Source organism: Hetaerina americana, unplaced genomic scaffold (assembly GCF_022747635.1).
Source record: "Hetaerina americana unplaced genomic scaffold, ioHetAmer1.1.p SCAF_3, whole genome shotgun sequence".
Taxonomy (NCBI): Eukaryota; Metazoa; Arthropoda; class Insecta; order Odonata; family Calopterygidae; genus Hetaerina; species Hetaerina americana.
Genome location: NW_027286874.1, coordinates 4,786,098 through 4,809,112, shown reverse-complemented (window position 1 = coordinate 4,809,112; position 23,015 = coordinate 4,786,098). Strand labels below are relative to the sequence as shown.

Genomic DNA, 23,015 nt, shown 5'->3' with positions numbered 1-23,015 from the left:
TAAAAATCAAATGGTCGATATGTTTAGGTCCTCGGCAACTTCTCTATCGGTGATTCGACGATTGGCCTGTACTATTTTCTTCACTTCATCAATGTTTGCATCTGTTGTTGACGGGCATCTAGCATGCTCTTTGTAGTTCCAATCTCCTCGGCCCTCTGAGAACATTTTGTACCACCGATAAATGTTTCTTTGGTCCAAGGTAGGTTCTCCACATGCCACAGTCAATATTCGAAATGCGTCCGCGCACTTAATTTCGTTTTTCAGACAAATTTGATACAGATTCTTTGATCCATTTTTTGGAACAAGCAAAAATTGAAGACAAGCCAAAGCATATCCCAGCAAAACAGTTGTCAAAAATTAACGGAACATTCAAAATTGCCGAACTTTTCGACATAAGTAGCATACATAACGCCAAAAAAATCAAATATACGTAACCCACAGAAATTCAAAGTTCACGATACTTTTTGAACAGACCTCATATATTAGCATAGTTTGATAAAGAAAGCATTAGAAATGGCAATTGGGTCTCCTTTATCATAGCAATTGATGAGAATATATCATCATGATTTTATAAAATATAAACTATTTCCTTTTTTTAATACATGCATGCATTTAGCAGCTAAAATGATCAATAGTGATACCATACTAATCGGACCCCAAGAACCTATTTGTACGAAGATAGCCATGGCAGCAATATCAATATAAATACACGATGCAATCAGACTTGAGTAAGCATAAGGATGTCAAAAAAGACTATCTATCAGAAGAAACAGCAAAAAGTAATACTTTAAAATAATGAGCGGTTCACCAGAACTTATATGAAGAGGTAATTCATTAACAACCATGAGAAATAGATGATACCAGAGGCAGAGAAAAATTTAAAGCGATGGCTAAGATGCACTGAAATTTGGAAGACGGTTGAAAATAAAATGGATTGACAGAGTAGCAAATGCAGAAGTACTTCAAGTAGTAGGTAAATACATTCACAAGAAGTAGAGGGAAATGAACAGGACTGAAATCCTGAGGTTAATAGCTTCATAAAAGCCAAATTTGAATGAAACATAGATAGGAAGGGTTGCTGAGAAAGGCCAAGGATAAACAATGAGAAGCAGTAAACAGAAGATGCCAGTACAAAGAACTATGGCGGAATAAAGATTGGTAGAATGGAAAAAAATAATGGACTGCAAAGCTGCTACCACAAACTAATTCTCTACTTGATAACCCTTCATGATGATTAGCAGAAACTATCCCAGCATAGTATATATGAGACATTTACAGATTTTTTGTTTTACTGTGAGATGAATAAAAATATATATATATACACACACACACACATATATACATATATATATATACATATATATGAATATATATATATATATATATATATGTATATATACAACTTCTGAAGATGACAGCCGTGCTGTCGAAACGTCAAATAACAAATTGTGAGTGTCCTTTCTTTGTGTTTCTATATTCTAATAATCTAAATCTGTTTTTTAAATATTTGTGCGTCGCCGAAGAGCGTTCCATTTCGAAGATATTTTATATATATATATATATATATATATATATATATATATATATATATATATACAATATTTTTTTTGGAAAATACAGGAAAAATGAGAGCTGGAGTAGTCAAAATCATCAAATTTCAAGGCAAAAGAAAGTCCTCCTGTCTTCAGCGTATTTTTCTTTTTGGTGAGAGCATCTTTGCCACAAATTTAAAAGAAATATCCACCAATCAATATACTTTAACTTGATCCAACATTTGCTGGCATATTTTATATTTTTTGGATATATGAGAATACACAGAGCCTAATTGAGAAAAAGAAGCAACTTTCTCCAGGATATAACCTTACAATCATTAATTGCAAAATTCAGCCATTTCCAATCAAACAACATTTTCCTTATTCAATTGTTCCGGGCTCAACTTTGTGCATAATCATTTAATTAACATTTTCCTCATTAATTTCCTCATAATTAAAGGACTTTTGAAAATATTTCTTCTTTCTTGAGTATGGATACATCCATTTAGGTTTTATTATTTTGCAAATACTACATGCTCAGACAAGTGCAGTGATTCAAAATATCACATTCTTGGAACAAATGGCACCATCAAAAACAACAATTACGAGGTCTGTCCAATAAATTCGCGAACTGAGGCTACAGGAACTTTATTTTGCAAAATTTAGTCTACATCGATTGTGTTCCCTTCAAAATACTCTCCATTCGTTGCTATGCACTTATTCCATCTTCTTTTCCACTGTTTATTAAAGCACCCTTGGAAGTCCTCGGCAGTTAGGCTTTTAAGCTGTCTCATCGTTTTTGCTTTATTGTGTCCACATCTTCCCAGGGATGGGCATTTAGGGAATCGGAAAAATTCGCAGGGGGCGAGATATGGCGTATAAGGAGGATGATAAAGGATGGTGATTGAATTTTTGCCAGAAACTGGCAAACAATCAATGCTGAATGTATAGGTGCATTGTCATGGTGAAGGATCCATCCATCGCCTTGAGCCAAATTTGGTGGCACAAGACGCACGCGATCTCTCAAATGCTTGAGAACTGTTAGGTAGAACTCAGCATTTACTGTTTGCCCTTCAGGAAGAAATTCACAATGAACAACACCTTCGACGTCAAAGAAAACCACGAGCATGACTTTGATTTTCACAATAAGCTTTTTCTTGATATTTTGGTTTGATATAATCCACTTAAAAATGTATATTTTCTTCAAAGCATTACCACTGTTAACAGTTATCAACATTTCAGTAATTTCTTGATAACTTTAACAGCGCTTCACCATAGCCTTGATGTTGATTCGTTGCTCCGTGATTTTGTCAATTGTCATTTTCGACAAACAGTAAAAAGAAGTGCAGCATAAACTAACATAACAGGCACCATGTGCACAGCTTGACAATTCGCCAAGCACAGATGTCTCATTGGGTCTCAGGCAACTAATGCCGCAAGTGGGCGGGGCTATAGTCTGCGTGCCATGGCCGTCAGATTGCACCAGCTCGCGTATATATTGGGCAGACAATGTATATATGTGCATATTTACTATCATGACCCAGCTATATGATTGCATCAACCAATCATAACATATGCATGTTTGGAAATGAAATGTGACAAAGTCATTTGAGATTATGCTATTTCAAATGCTACTCTTCCAACTATCACTCAGATGTGACATCCAGTTGCATCTTTCATTTATCACACTTTAAAATGGCTAAGATACAAACAAGTGTTCATTTGCAAATTCATTCCACAAATTATTTGTTTTGAGATTAATCTTTAAGATTCTAAAGTAAAATTCACAAAGAAACACATATCAACATAGAGAAATAGATAATAAACATACTTATTAGCAACCATGATGAACATCAAGGCATAGCAGACAACCATTGTAAAAATGTAGCTTCCAGGAATACTGTAGTGGAGTTTTGGTAGTAAAGATACAGACTGGTTGGCATAGAAACCATAATACAACTCAGTATTTTCAAGCCACCCCTGCAAAAAAATGCAATTCATATTTGAAATTCTATGCAATAAAAAAATTGAGGCAACACACTTTTGGCAATTTTATCTTTTGTAAATATTTCCTACCTTATTTAAATCCTATATTGGAATGCTAATGGAAAATTTTAAAAATTAACACCCAAATACAAACATGAATGAATTATGCAACAGAATACATAAAATATTATCAGTGAAAATGACACATCAAGTCAGTGAAATAAGTACTATCTTGACAGGCATTCAGTGTGATAGAGATTACCATTAATTCAAATAAACCTCCACAGGAATATATAAGGGTAATTCACCTCTCCAGTCAACAAATTTCCAATAGCAAACTCAGTATTTGCATCATATGGGCTTGATGAATTTTCTGGTTCAATCAAATTAAATTCAGGAATGACTGTTGAATTTCCTTGAAATAAAAGCAAGTTGCACAAAATAAGTTACTACATAAAAAATACACAGAAGTCCCATGAATAACAAAATCATGTAGTTTTGTTAAACATCTTGGCTAAGTATCGAGTGAGGCCATGGACCAGTCTTTCACAGTGGACGCCATGATAGATTCTGAGGTGGACTGCTTTTGGAGTATTTTTTGGCTTAATGTTTCTCTAGAGTCACAGCAAGTATCATAAACAGCATGAGAAAGTTTCTTTGTGGCTGAACACACATACCCCCTATACCCCCTCCTCCGCATATATTCAAACTCGGAGGCCAACACCATTTCGAATAGCATCACCTCAATGCATGACAGCACATTAAAATTGTTATAACAAACTCATATTTGATGCACTCAAAGCTGTTGCATGATACATGCTTTTAAATAAGCAAGTGCACAAGTCAGAGTCTATTCTTAGGTCTGTAGCAAACCAGAATGCTTGAGTGAAAAATTATTTAAAATCACGATTTCCACCAAGAGAGGCCACAAAAGTGTAGGCAATTATGTCAAAATATAATTTTTACAGACTGAACCCTTCAGTAGGCCAACTGGCTCAATTAAAAATCAATCAAAGTAAAAACAACAGCAACCGATTATGCCTTACCTTCTATTGTGATGCTCTTCTGATCAAAACTTGGCTTATAAAGGTGAATAAGTAATTGTGGAATGACCAGAAACCCAAAGCTGTAAAACCAAATATCACGTATGAGATATTTCCGAAAGGATGAAAACAACCAGGGCAAAAAGAGGGAGGTTGCACTTACCTCATTATAAATACCACCGTATTGATCACAAAGAGCCATCGTAAAAAACGAAAATAAGTGGCAGTGCTGGTCCCAAAGTGCCCCTCAATGACTTTGATACTTCCATACCATGGCTCCATGACATAAACGACATCTTTCATCCACATTTTAAACTGCAAGCAGTTACAAAATGATAAAAAAAATAGAAATGATTACAGAATGTCACGAAAAAATGATAGAATTTTCTTAAATCACAAAAGTGCATAATTACACAAATATTTCAAGATGAATTAAGACATGGACCCTATTTAATTCCATTTATGGGTGATGTTTTTCTCTATAACCAGGGTTAGCATTAGATACAGGCCACCTAGTAGGTAATATGACTTGTCACTGAGATTTTTATTGAAAATTAAAGATTTCACAATCCAAATTCAACCATTCAAATAAGTTTCCATTAACTATCAGTTATTTAAAGTGATATTTTACACCCTCAAACATGAAAACCCACCAAACAGCAAAATCATATTCATACAAGTTATATGTACAGGGGAAAGAGAAAGAAAAAACAAAGGTGGAATGGTGCAGATAAAAACCAAAACGGATAAAAACAAAGGGCGCTTGGTGACATAAAACTTCATAGATTTCAGTGTTAATTATGTGTTCCTTGGCAGCTAAATGGTAAGAGTATTGGCCCAGCTGGTCGAAGGTCTGTGGTTTGAGCCCCAGTAAAAGAAACTTTCTTCCTGCTTGGAATATGCACCCTTCTTTCTTCTCCACTAACCTTGCTTCAGAAGCATGCAAAAACATAACTAGGTGTACTTCTATCCCTATGTCATATCATCCCTATGTCATATCATCCCTATTCATATCATGAGCCATTTAGTTATTTTTCAGGTTTCAGGACCATAAATTTATTTAAATGAACAGCTATCCAGGACATTAATTACATGAATTCCAGGATTTCGGGTAAATTTTGGGTCAATAAATAGAGAAATTTCGGTGTATATCTATCATGACATGAATAATAAAAATACTCTTTGTATGTATCACTTCCATGAATGAACTTAAGTTGCTTATTCCAAAGAAAAAACATAAATGCAAACAAATATATACATACCCTAGAGAAACTCATACTGATGAAGTATTTCATTCTCTTCCTTAAACTTAAATGCGATCTTTTGGGGTTCAAGCTAATTGATGTGCCAAGTCTGTGCTTTATTGATCTCTTAAGTGTCAATGAGGCTGCCATTTTTCTCAGGGTTTCACTGGAAAGGATGAATTCATTTTAAAAGAAAATAAGACTTCCAATTATGATGTACTGCACAGAAAATAAAGTCTATAAGAATTCAACTTCACAATGTTTCCAGAAACAATGCACCGGCCAGAAAGTGTGCTACAATTCTCACCATGTCATCATTTTTCTTTTGCCACACATTTGTACCATTTTGAAACATTGTACTCTCTATTTTGCCTATTGAAAACATTACAAATACCATTAAATAATATGCAATAAGTATAATAATAATTTATTACATGCAACCGTATTTTGTAAACCAGTCAAATTTAACAGCAACAAAATAATTTACAAGAGAAAATATTTGGTGAGATTATGGGTTTATTCAAACAGACAATTTTCAATTCTGACAAGAAAACTTGCAGCTGCAGGCAATAGTCCCTGTTCTTAACAAGATTCTTCATTCCCTTAGTGTAATATTACTTAAAATGACATAAAAATAACCACTAAAGGTATTGTATAACACACAAGTGAAGTTCATTCGCATATACTATATGCAAAATAGGAGACTCTCCATTAGTCTTCCCTAGTATTACATCGGTCTAGGCTGATGATTCAACTTCTAACGACTCAAAGTCCACATTAAATGATTAACACTTGTACCACATACATATGTATTTCACATTCTGCTAAAAATTTATAAAGTAAAATTATAGCACAGCAAATTATTCAGAGAAAAAATTTATTACTGACACTTTATTGAATTGCCCTCAAAATGAACTCATATTCTTAAGTTATGATTTCCAAAAATGAATGGCTACTGCTCTCATTTAGAACTTTTTTGCTATATTTTCCCATGAAAAAAATTAATATCCATTCATCTGCAACATAGTAAAGCACTACAAGAAGAAAACACTAAAAGGTGTGTGAAACTGTTCTCTGCCAAAGCAGACCATTGCAGGCAAAATCAGATATGGTAGCAAACATTGAAAACCACTTGTAATACCGAGTTTGAACACCAAGTATCACATACCAAATCACACATAAAAGTACCCATTGAGGATCCCATGGTATCACAAGTACACAGTCCCATGACTAGAAAGATAAACTCTAACATTGCTACACCAACCAAAGATCAAGTTCACATCCATGTGCATGCTTTGAAATTCTTAGGGGATTAATGAAAAGGGTCCTTACATTCTCATCTGCTGGGAGAGTGGATTGTCTTCCATGAGGGCATCATCTCCCTCTATAACAGTGTATAACTTCTGAGCTTGGCAGTCAACTGACTGCATCACGCAAGACGGACGACGAGATGGCAAAGTGAAGCACCTTCCATATCCCAAGCTGGATCTTCGTCTCCTCAGCTCCAGAGTTGACTGCGATGAGATTTCTAGTCCCCATTTGGAAAATAAAATTATTACCATTAAGTAACCAGCTCAGTCAAAGCAGAGGATCCTCACTGTTATACTTTACTATTCGTGACAACAAATTTCTTCATGAACACTACACACTGTAAAACTCGACTCGCTGGCATGCACAACAGAATGGAAAAATTTTGCAGGAAGAATGAGTTTGGTTAACAACAAAACAAATACTAGAATTAATTTGCAGCAGTCATTAAAGCTATCCTGTTCCAATATCTTCCTTCCTCACAGTTTTTTTGGCCACATATTTGATTGAATAATTTTTGTCCTTCATGAGTCTCTATCTACTGCAAGCTTGAAGTAATCTGACATCTCAAGTTCTAATCTTATGCAGAGGCATTTGACTGGCATAGTCTCTTTATCAGTCTCTGTACTGAAATTTAAATGGAGGATGACCTGCTTCTAGCAGTGATTAATGGTTTCCATTAATTTTATCGATATAGGAGGGGGGGCAGTCAAATGAAAATTGAACAACCACCGCACAATTGCAATTGCAAAGTCCGCACAAAAGGTGGCAACACAGTTGTTACGTATCACTACTGCCATCACTGTGGTAAGAGAACTGCATAGCGACAACTCACAGGTGCACATAGTTGCTGGATTATGTCCTTGTTGGAGCACGGACTGGTCTTGCTTGTTTGTCCAACTGTAGAAATGGAGGCAAGCAAAGAAAAGCAGAGAGGCATGGCTTGTTTCCTGGTGACAGAGTACTGACGTACGCAATATTCATCATTCCATGTCTGCTGTGTATGGTGAACACTGCATGTCCCTGACGATTGTCATAGGAGATGCAAGAAGGGGGCACATCACTGCAAGATGATGTGTGCCCAGGACAGGGCACATCACTGTCACTGTACCAAGTTTACAAGATATTTACGTAGTTTGCCAGAATTATTTCCAAGTTTTCCAGAAACTTTCAAAATCGGGGAAAATTAAGGTTTTCAAGACATGAGGCATCCTTAGTACACTATTTTGCAAATAATGTCTACAACTTGAGATTGGCCCGCTATTTACCATCTGATGGATGAAAGTGATGGCTTATAAACCACAGTCACAAGTCAGATTTGAATTATTATTAATCCAGCCAAAGAGTAAAGGTAAGTTTTAGATAGACATATACTGAAAACCAACACATTTCCAAGCCTCACTTAACAAAACACAGCCTAAGATGCTACCATACAATATTCTCCTGCAGTTCCCAATTTTTCCAACTCCTTTACTTCAACATGCCTATCATTTTCCTCCTCTACCTCTTAAGCCTTAAGCTCTGAATCACAGTATTCAACATCCCATTGCCAATCAAAACTCAGCACCACCACCTTTCCTGCCTCGTTTGGATTTCCTCCAACAGCAATCTCTCCTTCCTCAACTTGCCCAGTACTTTTTATATTTTTTCCCTTTCTGTCCATTTCATTTCTCCCATCTTTCTTCACACCTGTATTTCAAAAGCCTCCACAAATCTATGGCTATCATCTTGGCTCAACAACCAATTTCCATGCTGTACAAAAGCAGGCTCTATATTAAAGTTTTCATCAATTTTATTCTGACAGTCAACACCTGAAATCATCAACTCTTAATAAAAACTTTTTTGCCTAATGCCAATATTTTTAAGTGTACAATAACCCCAGGGATTCCTTCGCTCTATTTATTAAGTCAATTGTTTAAATGTTTATACCTAAGGTTAATGTCCAGGGATTTTCAACTTGATTCAAAGGAAAAGTTATGCTAGTCACGGCAAACATTGCCATTACTATTATTTCTTTTCCAGGTTTTTCGATAACCACCGCTTTAAAATAAATAAAAATGTAATAAAATATAAATAATGCAGGGATAGCTGCGGGAAAAGTCTTGAATCGAGATGACCTAACTTCGGATATTGTTTCTGCATTACACAACCATCCCTGCTGAGGATTACCCTTGTTGGTCAAAATACCACGATTAAAGTTTTCACTTTCCTGCTGATTTTAATCGCACTCTAACTAAATTCATTGCAGCCCAAAATCTCACTTTATGTCAGAGAGGCCTCAAGCATTCGATCCTAAAAAGGCAAATTTGACTGTGCTGCCACTTTCTATTCACTATCAATCATTAAATCAAAATTCAAACATTCATGTAAAAAATACGAAGGATTTGCTGAGATAAGGTGGCAGGCATTTTACTACAACATGAACTGTAAAAAATTTAGTACGTACAATCCCCGCGACAACTAAAACTATAGCGCACACCTATGCACTATAAACATAAGTTTGGAAATTATGAAGATGATGGCTCATAGGCTTACTTGATGTCCGAGGTGGGCCATCATTTTTTAACTCTCCTTTGCCGGCATCCATCGATAGCGACCGATGTCCATTCTGAAAATATGTTTCTGCTTCTCTGCTTGAAGAGGACTCCCCAGAAGATACGCTTTCAACTGGGAATATTGAGATTGATTTAAAACAATTCATACGCAGAGAAAACAAGAACCATTCAAATCAAGGAGTACAAACCTTGTTCTAGAGGTATTGTTTCGGATTTGTTATGGTATCGGTTCCTCATCTCTGAAGAATTTAATTAACTGAAGCTGGAAATTTTAATTGGCACGATGACCTAATAATTTAAACATTCAATAAGTCACTACTGAGTTCAAACAATTCACGCTAAAATTAATAACTTCCATGGTTAATTAACATCATAACTTAATGCGAGTATTCATGCATTGCCATTCCCCGACTAAATCGTATTATACTTTGATAAAAAGCAGTCTAATTACAAATTAAACTTATTTGTATTTAAAGCTATCAAAAGCGAGTTTCAAAATAATTTACATCGCTTTTCCAATCTACTTCCAAATTTAGATGTGACACGCCTTATTTTCTCATCGTCTTCACACATAAGATTTATACAAATTCTATTCATATGTACCGTCAAAATTGATGTAATGAGGGCTTGTTCATACTTGTTTCCCCACGAATGACTCAATTTCTGCAAATGACCATAACAATATTATTGCCGAACCGGTTTAAACTTCTTCAACATGTTTACATACGAGGGCTGCCAACATTCAAAATATTTAGCTCCAACCTTCAAATTAACAAAAAAAACACCATTTGCGTAGCAAAGATATATAATTGATAGCATTTAGTTCCGGTGGAACCACTGAAATTTAACCTATGTGAAATGATAATCCATCTGAATATTTATGTTGAACTCAATGATATATACCAGGAGATTATAATTTAATTCGATTGACCTTGCCAACGTTATCGATGCCTTCTTGTCTTTATGGTGCCGCCTTAAGGAAATGGAGGCATTTTTAAAACCATGTAAATACGCTTCATTAAATATAGCTTAATATATCCGTAATAGGTCGATATATTATTCGAGAAATATTCCACAAATCTGCATAGGAGGCACTCTAGCATGCAAGGTTCAAACATTACAGGGGCAGCCCCCCCAGGAAGTATATTTGGCTCTAATAAAATCAAAAGAGCTACTTTGACCCTCGTTTTAAAACAAATTTCAATGCCAAACGATCCTCATTTGCGGAATTGTTTACAAAGGTATTTTATGGTAAAAATTAGTGCGACTCGGTTTTTTTCTCCTTGGGGGAAAAATATTTTTGATCATATATAAAAATGCCCCTCCCACCTTAATAAGGTTTTTGCTACTAATAAATAAGGGTAACTTGCAAAAGGGCAATTTGCTAAGTAAATTATGTGTTCATATTTTCCATCGCAAATTTAATACACATATTCAAAATGATTTTCTGTGAAGAAATATTTGGTACATATTTTTAATCTTCAGAATCAACACATTGTTTTGGGCTGTTTATTTAAGCTTTGCATACTATATTAAAAAATAACGAGCACTTTTTGACATCGCAGGCTTAAGAACTTCATACAAAAAATAACAATGTATATGAAGTAGAAAGGTTGCTGGTAAACTTATTCTTAAATTTTCTTTATATTCAATGAAATCTCATTTCTGGATTTGCTTTTGCATGTATATTTCTGGCATAACAATATAACTTATATTGTATGATACTGGCTGGTTAGCAAGTCGTATCATTTAGAAATTCATAATTAATAAGTGTTAGAAGTTCATTAATACTACATTAAAAGCATATGTTTATCTAAGCTTGATAAAAGGTAATCATATGAATGTCAATAACCCTATTACCAAATTTAAAGTTATTCTGTTGCATCTCTGAAAAAAAAAGAATATCGGGCAGAGGAAGTACTTCGAGGTAGTAGGATGTTAATAGTTATAATAGAAAGGAGAATGGTAGAATAATTGAAGGGAGGAATGAAGACACTAAGCTTTTGAGAAAATATGAAGTCAGGAAGTCAATACAACAAACTAAAGAAAGAAATCATTATTAGTTGGTATTGTAATGGTTAAGGTAGGTTTTAGATGAACAAAAGCTATACATCCAACATCCCCTTCCCATTCCAACCTCTTCCTCACTTGCCAAACATTCTTCCCTCTATCCCTCTCCCATCTTCCCTCTTCAACATCCCAAGAGCAATGAAAAATTTCTGAATCCGTCTTTCCTGTCTCTTTTGGATTCTCCCAACAATTCCCCACCATACCTAGAACTTCGTTTGCTTTCCTTTCTGTCCACTTCACCATCCTTCTCCACATCCAAATTGCCAAAGCCTCCAATCTATGGCTAATATCTTACTTCAAAGACCATGATTCCACTTGCCATACATAAACACGCTCCATTTTAAAAATGTGGGACTGAGAATAGGAATTAAATCTGAAATGTGATATTTGTCAGAGACTGTACAACACAAACCTTTAAATAAAGCAGAACTTCCTTGCCTGTCTTTACACTCCTCTCCACCACTGCTCCTGGTCTTTCTATTCACTCCCATAGCAAGCATTTTAGCCACTGAATCTCAACTCTTTTGGGGAGGGTTTACACTATGATGCTATGCCATCAACATATTTAGGCTTCAAGCCTACAATTATTTTATAAATAAAGTCCAACACTTGAAAGCTCAACAATAAAGTAACATTCATCAAATTCACTGCATTAAGAAGATATTTAGCAAAGAAGGGTAATTAACATTTAGAAGAAGTTGTTCGGCAAAATATCCAAAGGTCAGAAAAATCGGATAGATGAAACTTCGAGAGTGTGTGGGATGTTGTTGGCTATGATTGAAATACTTTTGGATTCATGTGGAAGCAGTAGGAAGGGAGTATGTATTTGTATAATATGTTGGGTGATAAAAAATATGAAATATGAAGGAAGTCAACACTAGGCACAAAGAGTTTGATCTATGATAAAGTACTTTAAGTCATCAAGGAAATGCCATCATTTTCAAGAGTTGTCCAAGGCCAGCCTGGTAGACTGTGCATGATAGCACTTGTATACAGCCTAAATAGACCAATAAATTTCCAAATTGTCCTAAACTCATTGCCATATTTCGAAAAACCTGCAGGTGTCTCACTTTTATTTTTAACCAGATATATAACCACAGCATATTTTTGTGAATATGCTACTACCAGTCAGTCAATTACTTGCTTAACATAGGTTGTGTGCAAATTATCAACTGCGAAAAATCATGAATGGGTTACCATATGTCTACTTAATTATATTACTAGGGACCTAACAACTCAGCTCCTTGGCAGACTCAATACCAGTGCATTTCATTTCTATGGGCTAGAATTATACCTGGAACCAATATTTACGATTTTCCTCAGGTCATCATAGCAGTGATATGCAAGAAGAGATATAATGTATTGAAACAGAATGAGGCAAGGTAAATATGAGCAAACTACTTCCGCCAATTGTGGTCTTCATTGGCAGGAGTCATCAACAGGTAAATGCATGCATGTTGAAGGTACACTTAAGGAGAATCAGAAACTTTTTATCCATATGCATGGGGCATTGGTGGATACTTGGATTACCAAAAATGGCAAAACCTTTGTTTTTTCTTGTAATCAGAAATCCACTTCCTTGAAAATAAAAGCCACTTATTTTCTTTCCTCTTGGTACTTCCCTGATTAATTCAGTCTAATTTCCTGCGTGAAAACTCATTTTAAATATTTACTGATCCACATTAATTTATACAACACAGATGTCCTAGCCAATTTTTTATTCTAACAGTCCACTACCTTTTGCTTTTAGAAATTATCTTAAAGTAAACCTTTGCCATGAACTTGGTTGCTATAGATTAATTTTAAATTGAAAAAACTGTGTACAAAATGCAATATCTTTTTCAAGGTTAAAAGTCCTGAATGCTTATAAAATATTGAAGAGTAAATAAGAAAACCATCTTATTTGTCATTAAGCATAGAAATTAAGAAATGTGATTTTGGAAATTTTTTTGTGACCATGATTAATGTTTGTATGAGGTTAAAATATTATAAACATTAATAGTCATGGTGGACACTTAAAGTAAGTAAATTGGAAAAAGTTACGAACTACTCAACTTCTTCAAACTTTTACAAACAATGGGGAAAAGGGCTCATTTTTATTATTAGAAATTTTTTAGACATTTAAACATGCATTTTAACTGTTTTATCTTTGAAAATGTAAAGATCAGGAGCACAAAAACGTTTTTTATATTAAATGAGTAATTCCTCTGACAAAATCAGAACTTGACATTATATAATGAGTTTAGATGCATTGTAAAGTGCGGTTCTAGGTAGGAACTGAAATTAACAGCAACAGGTGATAGAATAAATACTTAAAAATCATTTACCAACATCAATAGTTACCCTGTATGAATAGAGGAATTAGTAGTTTCACAGCTATGCCATATAAAATGGGTATTGACAGCAACTAAGCTCTATTTTTAAACAATGGAAATGGTTAAATTAATTTTAAAATGTCAAAATATCACGGCAACAATAAACTATTTTTATGGACAGGACAACTGTATTATCAGAAAGTAATAAATGAACTTGGTTATATTAATAAAAATATTTTTTTGATTAAGCCATGTTGTCTTAATTATCAATACAATTTTCATAAATGAATGTTACTAAATGCCCATCATATAAAAATTTCATGTTCTGCCTCAAAAAAATTAGTTAAATAAAGATTATATAAAATAGATAAACATATTGGCCAAAAACTCAAATCCAGGTGGAATTTGAGCAATAAATTTTCCCTAAACTAAATTTTCTGACAAGAGAAAGCTGACTTCGAAATGCAGTTCAACTGGAATCCATCAATATGCAGAGTTAGACTCTTTGATGTAGAAGCTGAAAATTTTGGGGAATTTCATTAAATTTTACTTGGACTGTTCAACCTCCTCCTTTTCCTCTCCAGTATCTCAACAAGAGACTCCACTTCTTTCTCCTTAATTTTGTCTCTTTGGCTGACAGAAGCATTCCCAAGGACATAGAACCTATATGGCTTGGAAGCCCACTCTTTGCCAGAGGAGTCAATCCCTATCCGGGATGTTGCCACCACTCTGTGAGACTCAACAGCTGCCAGCCACTGAGTGTTGTCACAAGTAAAATCCCTGGCCACTTGCTCTATCCACATACCACCCCATGAACACAAGTCCTGTGCATTACAGGATGCCTTGTCTATACTCAGGCTGATGCACAGCTTGGATGGGCCATTGGCCAAGTGATGTGGCTTCAAAGTGCATGCAACTTTCCTCTTTTTATTCCTCTCTTGCTGCATATAGTCCATGCCCTCCAAAGGTTCAATGGCCCTCAGCAGGACAGCAGCTCCAGGCCCTAGAAATGAACAGGGTGCAAGGCATTAGGTAATTTGTGTGTTGACCAATCTATGGTAACATTGATGACAGAACCAAGTGGTTCTGTTCTGTTCAATATATTTAATGAATATTTTTCACAAATTAAACAATAAAAAATGAATGAGTGATTTAAATGGCTTAGGAAGACTTTTTTTCTGGCAATGAATTAAAAGAATCAAGTACTATAAAATAATTCCTTCAAAACCTGAAATACATATAGGAAACAGAAAAGACACTAAATATATGGATAATGGCAGTTTTTCCACGAATTCACACTGGATCAAATGGGTTTCTAATTATTGACAAATTTGCATAGGAAATCAAACTTTAAGGTGGGGTAAGACCCTTTTAGCCATGCAGCTTCAACAGCTGTGGTGGGGAGAGTGGCTATACACCCACACTTCATGCATTTTCTCTTCCTAGAGTGTGGTTAGGGAACTTATAACAGGAGGAGCACCGGTGGCTTGAAGTCCGAGCAGATATCGTTGGCATCTGCTCGAATTTTTGTAGCTTGCAATCTTATATTCATTGAGTGAGCATCCCTAATTGCACATCAAGCACTATGAAGTGCATAATGTAAAATTTCAAAGTTGCACCAGAGTGAGCACTTTCCTGTAGTGTGCATCATGACATTTTTAGTATTCTGAATGTAGTTTCTGTACAGCTTGGAGAGGACTCTGTTTTTAAAAGTCTAAACTTTCAATGGAGACCATTGAGGCGTATACGCATTGATTTGAGGGGTCACTTACACTTTTTATTCTTACCTATTCATTTTACCTTTTTTATCCGCACACAAGTTCTTGAACACTCATTACTGTCATAGGTATTTTACCAGTTAAGGTAGATTTTGGATGAACACAGCATAAGGATTGTATAACAATACCTTTCTTCTTATCCTAACCAAAAATGCAATCAGAAATTGGGAACTATGGTAAGTTCTTATTGAATTATTCATGCTTCTTTCTCTTCATTTGCACTTTTTGTATTAGCCTATCCATTTAATATCCCAGCACTGTCAAAATAACATTACTTACAAATGGGAACCAATTCACTCTAAATAAACGTAATGTTCATTTCCATTTACATATATTTCATCCATATTTTCTCAGGCAATTATGTCCTCAGCTTTTACAGTCATATTCCTTATTTATACAAATGTCCCAAATTACTTCTTACATAATTTCAATCACCTCATCAATATACCTACATTTAGCACTAAGCCTACTTTCACAGTCGATCAAAAATGCCACTGATATGCCATCAGTACAGTATGCACTGATATGAATCAGTTATAACCCCAGAAATAATAATACTATACTGGCACATATATCACACGTAACTGTCATTTTTCTTGTCATATTTTTGGTCACAGACACCATAGTAAATGTTTAAGATCTAGGAAATTTGAGCTCTATGGCCTCATAATAATAACAAGTTAAAGGAAAACTAAAAAAGGAAACATTAAAGGAAAACTTACTACAGCTATAGGAGTTTGTCTTTAATTTATCATTGTAATAGCAATAAGATGGGGATCGAGAGGGTGCAGTGGCTAACGTACTGGCTTCCCACCCAGAGAGCCCGGGTTCAAATCCCGGCGGCAACATATTTTTCAGTGGTATCTTGATCCCTACTTGAGGTGCTTTGTGGAGGGCACTTTGAGTGAGTACACAATCTGTCGGATGGGATGTTAAGCTGCGGGCCCCTTGGTGCCTTCCAACAAGAGTACGCTAATGCTGATGCCGGGTTTCTCTCCACCCTTCATCCTTTCCTGTCCATCCCTAGTGGTGCAAATGACCTTAGCTATCGGTCGCCTCCCCTAAATACTACTACTGCTAGTGATAAGAATTTTCAAGGTTGTAATATACGTGCTAAGTTCTTTTTCCTTTAATAAAAAATCACTAATGTGATAGTAATCAGAAACAACCACGTGTTGTATTCAATCAAATAGGTAGGATTTAATCCAAGCATTAGGTATGCCACAAATACCCATCCTTTGGAGTTTCTTGAGAGGTAATTGGGGGTCAACACAATCAAAAGCTTTCGAGAAATTGAAAAACATTACAGCAACTTCCATTTTTTTATCTAGAGCATTTAAAGTCTGGGTCATTAACTGATAGATAGCAGAAGATGTAGATTTATGCTTCATAAAACCATGCTAAGATGGTGAAAGGAGATTGTAAACTTCTGCGTAAGAATTCCAAAGAAACTGCGGGAGATGCCGCAACAGTAACTTTAACGGAGTCATCCGCTAATGTGCATTTTAATGCAGCAATTTCAGAGTGTAAAAATCATTCGCCTAGGACGCCTCGGTAGCTTAAGTGGCTAAAGCACTCGACCGGATATTGAGGGATCTGGGTTCGAATCCCAGTCAAGGCGAATGATTTTTACACTCTGAAATTGCTGCATTCTACGTAAGAAATTAACCTAACATAAAAGGGCAGCAGAATAACTACTAGAAGAAAAATACTGACCTTGGCTTGATATGTTGAAGCAGTGATACATTCCATAAGTGAAGTACACATACGTTGTTCCAGGTTTCATGTACATTGGTGAGTTTCTTTCAGTAATTTTTCCTTGAAATGAATGAGAAGCTTTGTCATCCCCACCTGGGTAGCATTCAGTTTCCACTATTCTGCCCTTTAAAACTTTACCATTACTCAATTGGCGAACTAGTACCTAAAATAAAATTTCCAATTCAAATAAATTCCTCCTTGTCATTTTTAATGGCTATTCAAACGAAATATATAAGCTTACTAAAGCTCAAGCAGACAATATATTTTATTGACTCACATGCCCAAGTAAATTCTTGGCAAGTTGTTCACAAGGAACATCATAGAAAGAATCCAGGAATCGATCTGATGAAAGAATATTCCCTTCACCTTTTGTTACATTATTTTGATCTTCCATATTACTTTTTGGTGACTTCACACATAGCTAAAAGAAATAGCAGTTTGTGTACAGTTAATACCTAATAGAACCCACATATATTTCATTTGGAATTTAATTTTTCGATTTGCTTTTATGGCTCAATCTGCAAATATATGTTAGGTCATATATGATCATACCCAAAATGCATTCTCAGTAACTTGAAATAATTTTTATTTAACACCCACCCAATCAAAGTTTTGATTATTTCAGCCTAACATTCTGCTCCTCAATCTAGATCTAATAGAAAAGTAATTTCAATTTAACAATAAAGTTATTACAACTATATCATGAAGAACAGCTTCTTGACATCTCAAACGTAGCTTGCTATGAATGAAAGTTTAAGTTAAATTCCAGTGATAAATACTTAATAACTTTAACAAATTAAATGGGCTACAATGAGTTTTATGGGAGTGGTGCAACAAAATAAAAATTTAATAAAACCACAAGAATCAACCCATTATTGTTTAAAAACCTGGAGGTGGAATTCATGAGCACAATGTCATGTTAAATTCATACAACCTTTACTGGCTAGATCGAAAAGCATTTTAGGACAATCATCCAGAGTGAGAAGCACACTAAATCTGTCAGCAAAATATTCCGGTAGTTTCAACTAACAATTCCAATCTGAAGGAATCTTATAACAGTTTCACAATAATTTGCAATAGTGGGAACTTTAATGTGACAACATGCGAAAGGGCCATTTAATTACAAAACGTAAATTGAAAAAAATTACCTCTTCAATTTTGGCATTATCTCCTGTAAGTTGATCCATGCTACCCTTGGAACGTTTAAGGGAATAAATTTCCTTACATGGTTGCGGGGCTCTACCTACAAATAAAATGGAATACGCATGCAATTTTTCCAGCAACTCCAACGACCATTCTAGTTTTCCTATGGTCATTTCAGCAAACTAAGAGGAGAGGAACTTAATACAACAGTGACAATAATAAAACGCTAGGGGGTCAGATTATCATTAAACACTATATATGCTCCTACGACACTAATTCAAAAGTAGGTGGAGACCAAAGATCACAAATCATCTGTTTAAACAAACCCACCTAGTATTGATATTTAAACCGAGGGCACCACAACTTAAGTATTAGCCATTACCATACCAAGTCACTCTAGTACAGATATGTTCGCTAGCATGGAAAATCTTCCATACTAATTAAAAATCATTTAAGTTAAACACTTTGTGAAATATTGTGCAATTAAATCAAAGGTTCAGAAAGAATAAATAATCAACATTTTCTTTTAGATTTACAGGTAAAAAATGATCGGAGTCCCGCTTGGTTCGACATCATTCTCACGAAGGTAAGCATTTTCAACCAAAATCATGAAGTCAAACATGCCACCAAGAATCTAACAAAGATGTGATTTTATATTGTTAACAATCGTCACTAATAGCCGTTGCGAAGCTATCAATGCAATTATCATATCCCATAACATGTTAATATTTGAAATTGTACCATACAAATCCCAGCCTTTCCTCCTAAGTTTTTGCCTTAATTTCGTCAATAATGATGCAGTGCTAATGGAAAGTCCTTGCTGATAAGAGACTTGCTCAATAACTAACGGGAATTTGAGTCATTTAGAAAAAACTAGTAATTGGTCTATATCGATGTTGTCCCCTTCGAAGTAGTCCCCATTAGATATTATTCACTTATTCCAGCGCTTTTCCCAATCCTCGAAACACCACTGAAACGCGATCTTTGATATAGCTCTCTCAGCGATGAGTTTTTCATCTCATTTATCGTTTGCTTATAGAAAAACGGCCATTTAAGGTTCTCATTAGTCTAGGGTACAAAAAAATAGCAAGAGGCGAGTATGAGGTTGGGTCATCATTAGTGTTGACTTCATCCAGCGACTCCTGCGTGACTGCCTATTGCCGCTGTTTTCGTTAAAAAACTAAATTTGCTGTCACGCGCTTCCTACCCAAAAAATCCGAAAAAATGTCGTGGCATGGATCCAATTGAAATGCCAACATCATCAGCAACATCTCTGATTGTAATAAGGCGATATTTCATAATTATTCCTCTCACTTTTTCCACGTTTTCATCGGCCACTGATGAACTGGGGCGTCATTATTCGTCAACTTCAACGTCTTTACGGCCTTCTTGGAAACGCTCATATCACTCGTACACCCATGTTTTACTTATGGTAGACTCACCAAAAGCAATATTCAACATTTAAAAAACTTTGTTGCACTTATCCCATTCTCATAGCAAAATTTAATGCATATTCTCTGATCCATTTTGTATACAAGTAAATATTTTCTGATCCTACCAATATCTCGCAAGCTGCGTCCAAACTTTTCAGGAAATAGGGTCCTAGTTTCTAAGCGCCTTAAATATAAGGCGGATAGGGTTTGAACACCCTTCGCAATAGTACTGCCATCTATGTAGCTCGAAATAAGGAATTAACAGATGATGTACGAATGTGAATATATTGAAAATTGAGAAAGTTCTCTGTCACTCATCAACCACGTATGCCCCTCTGATTGAACGCCCTCCCCTCATATCTGTGACTCCTCATGAGAAATTTTAATTTATCTATTTATCAACTAAACATGTATATCGAACATTGGTGAATGCCATGAATGTGTTATCATTAATATATATATTTTGGTCTGACACCCGCACTGCAGCCCGAAATAGGATCATATCACCGTAGGGCAGGAGCTAAGTAATTCATTTTTCAATGAATATAATTTCAGTAATTATAAATATCAACATTTAATTATAATATACTCTACTCTTGAACTAATTTTTACTAACTTTTATTCCCTTTTATAACGTAATATAGTCTTTACTTAAGACATATAAATAAGGAATATAAACTTTGATTAATTTTTCCGATCAAGTCGCTAAGTTTATCTAATTAAATCTAAACTTTAACTGGATCTTTTCTGCCTCACACATAAGTGAATCTGGACTGCAATTCAAGTAACCCTCTGCGTGCATCCTTCTAGTTCAGCAAAACGGTCCAGAGGTAGCTTACCGGAAGGTTGTCTGCTTATTCCCTAATCCTGTCTTTATAAACACAGATGGCGAAGTAATCACTGCCGTAAGTCGTGGGGTGATGGCAGGGGATATTACAGGAGGTATAGCATGACAATTAGTTCCAAAAAGGAGAGATCTGGAGGACACTGTGGAACATCAGAGAAATTTCTCTTGGACTTCCACCCAATCACCACAACCTCCTTGGGTATGGCAGATGCAGACTCCGACAGTGAGGAGTTAACTGCCATTTGAATGCTTGCAACCTTCCATCCCAACCATAAAAGTGGTCTTGGCATTTACTGCCATTGTAGCCAGAATCCATAACCCCATGTATACCTCACTCACCATGCTGAACTCCCACTCCGATTTTTTTCCTACCTGAGATCCGCAAGTCTGCTACCCATACTCTCAGGTGAGGGAGCTATGAAGTGAAGTAAACCACTCCCACACTTCCTATTCCAAGCACCCCCAAACACTTCCAATTGAGAAGAAAGGGGATAAGATACACCAGGCACCAAACCAGTGACTGGCACTTCAACCTGGTTTCCCCCTCTTCAGTCCACACCTTCACCCATTCCAGCCAATGCTCCCATTCCAGCCTGGCCTATTGTGCCTGCTTTCAGGGCCCCTGACTCATCCCTAGCATCCACCAAAATCCCAACCCTAAAATCCAGACCCTGCATGGCCTGAATAAGTCCATCTCCTGGTAACTAAGACAACCAGAGCTATTACACAGGTCCTTTAACTGTGTGGTACCAGGTACTCCCCCACCTGTCAACCTGCCATTTATTAGGATGCAAGGAAGAGGGCACTGCACGAGTCGGCTTGTAGAGGGAGAGGGAACATTTAAAGGTGGAGGGCTAAAAACACATCGGCCCACCCTTCCCTTAGGCAACAAGTTTGCCATTTGCACAATCGAATGTCTAAAATAAATAACCTCTAAGACTGCAAATGGTAGTACTATCTCCACATGGACACATATTTCCACAAGAGTCACCATTTACAAGTGAAAAATTGCAATAAGTTTTGATAAAATTACATATATTGTTTAATTTGACGGGAGAAATTTGGAGTGAAAAAGTACACTTTGTGGGGAAGTACTAGAATTGCAACTGCACTCGTCAAGAGGATGGTCATGTGAAGAACATGGTACCCCTGAAGAAGCAATAGATCATGCTGTCATGGAGCCAACCAAGAATCACTCTGGACAACTCAACTTGCCAAGTATTTTGAAGAACCACCCATGATTTTTGCTTGAAGAGACCCCAGGAAATGGAAAGAAATGTGTGAAGAAGCTGCAAAAAGAAAAAGGAATTTCTCATCGCCATTGGAGATTCACAGTTTTGAAATATAAAATTTAACATTTAAAGATGTGATGAACGGTGATTTAGTAACATATTTGTAATGCGAGCATTCTGCCAAGGAAAGAGCTTTTTCCTATAACAATAAATTCCTGTTTTTGGAGAAAACATTGCTTCATTAACTTGATACTTAAGTGTTGATTAACTTTTTTGTTTCTTCTCTGCGATAGAAATTACAGGAAAATTTCCATCAACATGCCCATTCAATACATTGGAAATTCAGCCATCTCTATCTCATATAATCAGAGGATACATGTTTATAGGCTAGGGGAAAAGAGAATATTCTAAATTGAATGGATTGCCGTAATAAGGATGCTTCTCCATACATAGAGCAAGTAATTACAAATGGAACTGTACTTTGCCAGAGTCAAGTCTTGTACTACATTGAGAGCTTTCTGCCAGAAAGTATATTCATCAAAGGAACGGAGGAATTGCATTGAAATGCACTATCAACCTAATATTTCAACTAAAAGTCTAGAAAAAGCATTATTAGAACTTGATAGTGAAAATATATTTGGATTTTAATTTTGGCAAATCAACTCTCAAGGAAAAAAGATTTCAAAGAGATCTAATAAATTTGGGAGATAGTTGAGGAAACTTTGTGGAAATCCATTTGTAAATAAAAATAATTTTCAACCATTTGATTTT

The 23,015-nt window shown here is 35.6% G+C and overlaps 2 protein-coding genes across 6 annotated transcripts in view; both read right to left on the bottom strand.

Moving 5' to 3' along the window:
• The window catches only part of LOC139690387 (transmembrane channel-like protein 7), a 34,010-nt gene extending 23,627 nt beyond the window's left edge, over positions 1-10,383 (bottom strand). The window contains exons 1-9 of the mRNA XM_071587817.1: positions 10,272-10,383; positions 9,857-9,956; positions 9,649-9,780; positions 7,138-7,333; positions 5,824-5,971; positions 4,725-4,876; positions 4,565-4,644; positions 3,827-3,933; positions 3,364-3,512 (exon numbers count right to left, since the gene is read on the bottom strand). Of these exons, the coding sequence (XP_071443918.1) occupies positions 3,364-3,512; positions 3,827-3,933; positions 4,565-4,644; positions 4,725-4,876; positions 5,824-5,971; positions 7,138-7,333; positions 9,649-9,780; positions 9,857-9,905 (1,013 nt within the window). The 5' untranslated portion in view covers positions 9,906-9,956; positions 10,272-10,383. The remainder of the gene's footprint in view (positions 1-3,363; positions 3,513-3,826; positions 3,934-4,564; positions 4,645-4,724; positions 4,877-5,823; positions 5,972-7,137; positions 7,334-9,648; positions 9,781-9,856; positions 9,957-10,271) is intronic.
• Positions 10,384-13,959: 3,576 nt separating this feature from the next.
• Positions 13,960-20,371, bottom strand: LOC139690949 (putative 3-methyladenine DNA glycosylase). Of its 5 annotated transcripts, none has more exons than XM_071588602.1 (5): positions 19,474-19,580; positions 18,738-18,832; positions 17,867-18,010; positions 17,548-17,752; positions 13,960-15,056 (listed from the first exon to the last, which is right to left on the bottom strand). In XM_071588602.1, exons 2-5 carry the CDS (start codon positions 18,774-18,776, stop codon positions 14,593-14,595), a joined length of 852 nt encoding a protein of 283 aa, XP_071444703.1. In that variant the 5' UTR covers positions 18,777-18,832; positions 19,474-19,580; the 3' UTR covers positions 13,960-14,592. The 5 variants fall into 5 exon arrangements, with proteins under 5 accessions (XP_071444703.1, XP_071444704.1, XP_071444700.1 ...); XM_071588603.1 differs by lacking the exon at positions 19,474-19,580 and adding an exon at positions 20,291-20,350 and having other exon boundaries at positions 13,961-15,056; XM_071588599.1 differs by lacking the exon at positions 19,474-19,580 and adding an exon at positions 20,175-20,370 and having other exon boundaries at positions 13,962-15,056.
• Positions 20,372-23,015: the final 2,644 nt, after the last annotated feature.

What these genes read in the sequence shown, in the direction of transcription:
- LOC139690949 (XM_071588599.1), bottom strand. An exon ending in ATAATGCCAAAATTGAAGAG is followed by an intron (nt 18,011 to 18,737) that starts GTAATTTTTTTC and finishes TATTTCTTTTAG; the next exon opens with CTATGTGTGAAGTCACCAAA. An exon ending in CCAAGAATTTACTTGGGCAT is followed by an intron (nt 17,753 to 17,866) that starts GTGAGTCAATAA and finishes ATTTTATTTTAG; the next exon opens with GTACTAGTTCGCCAATTGAG.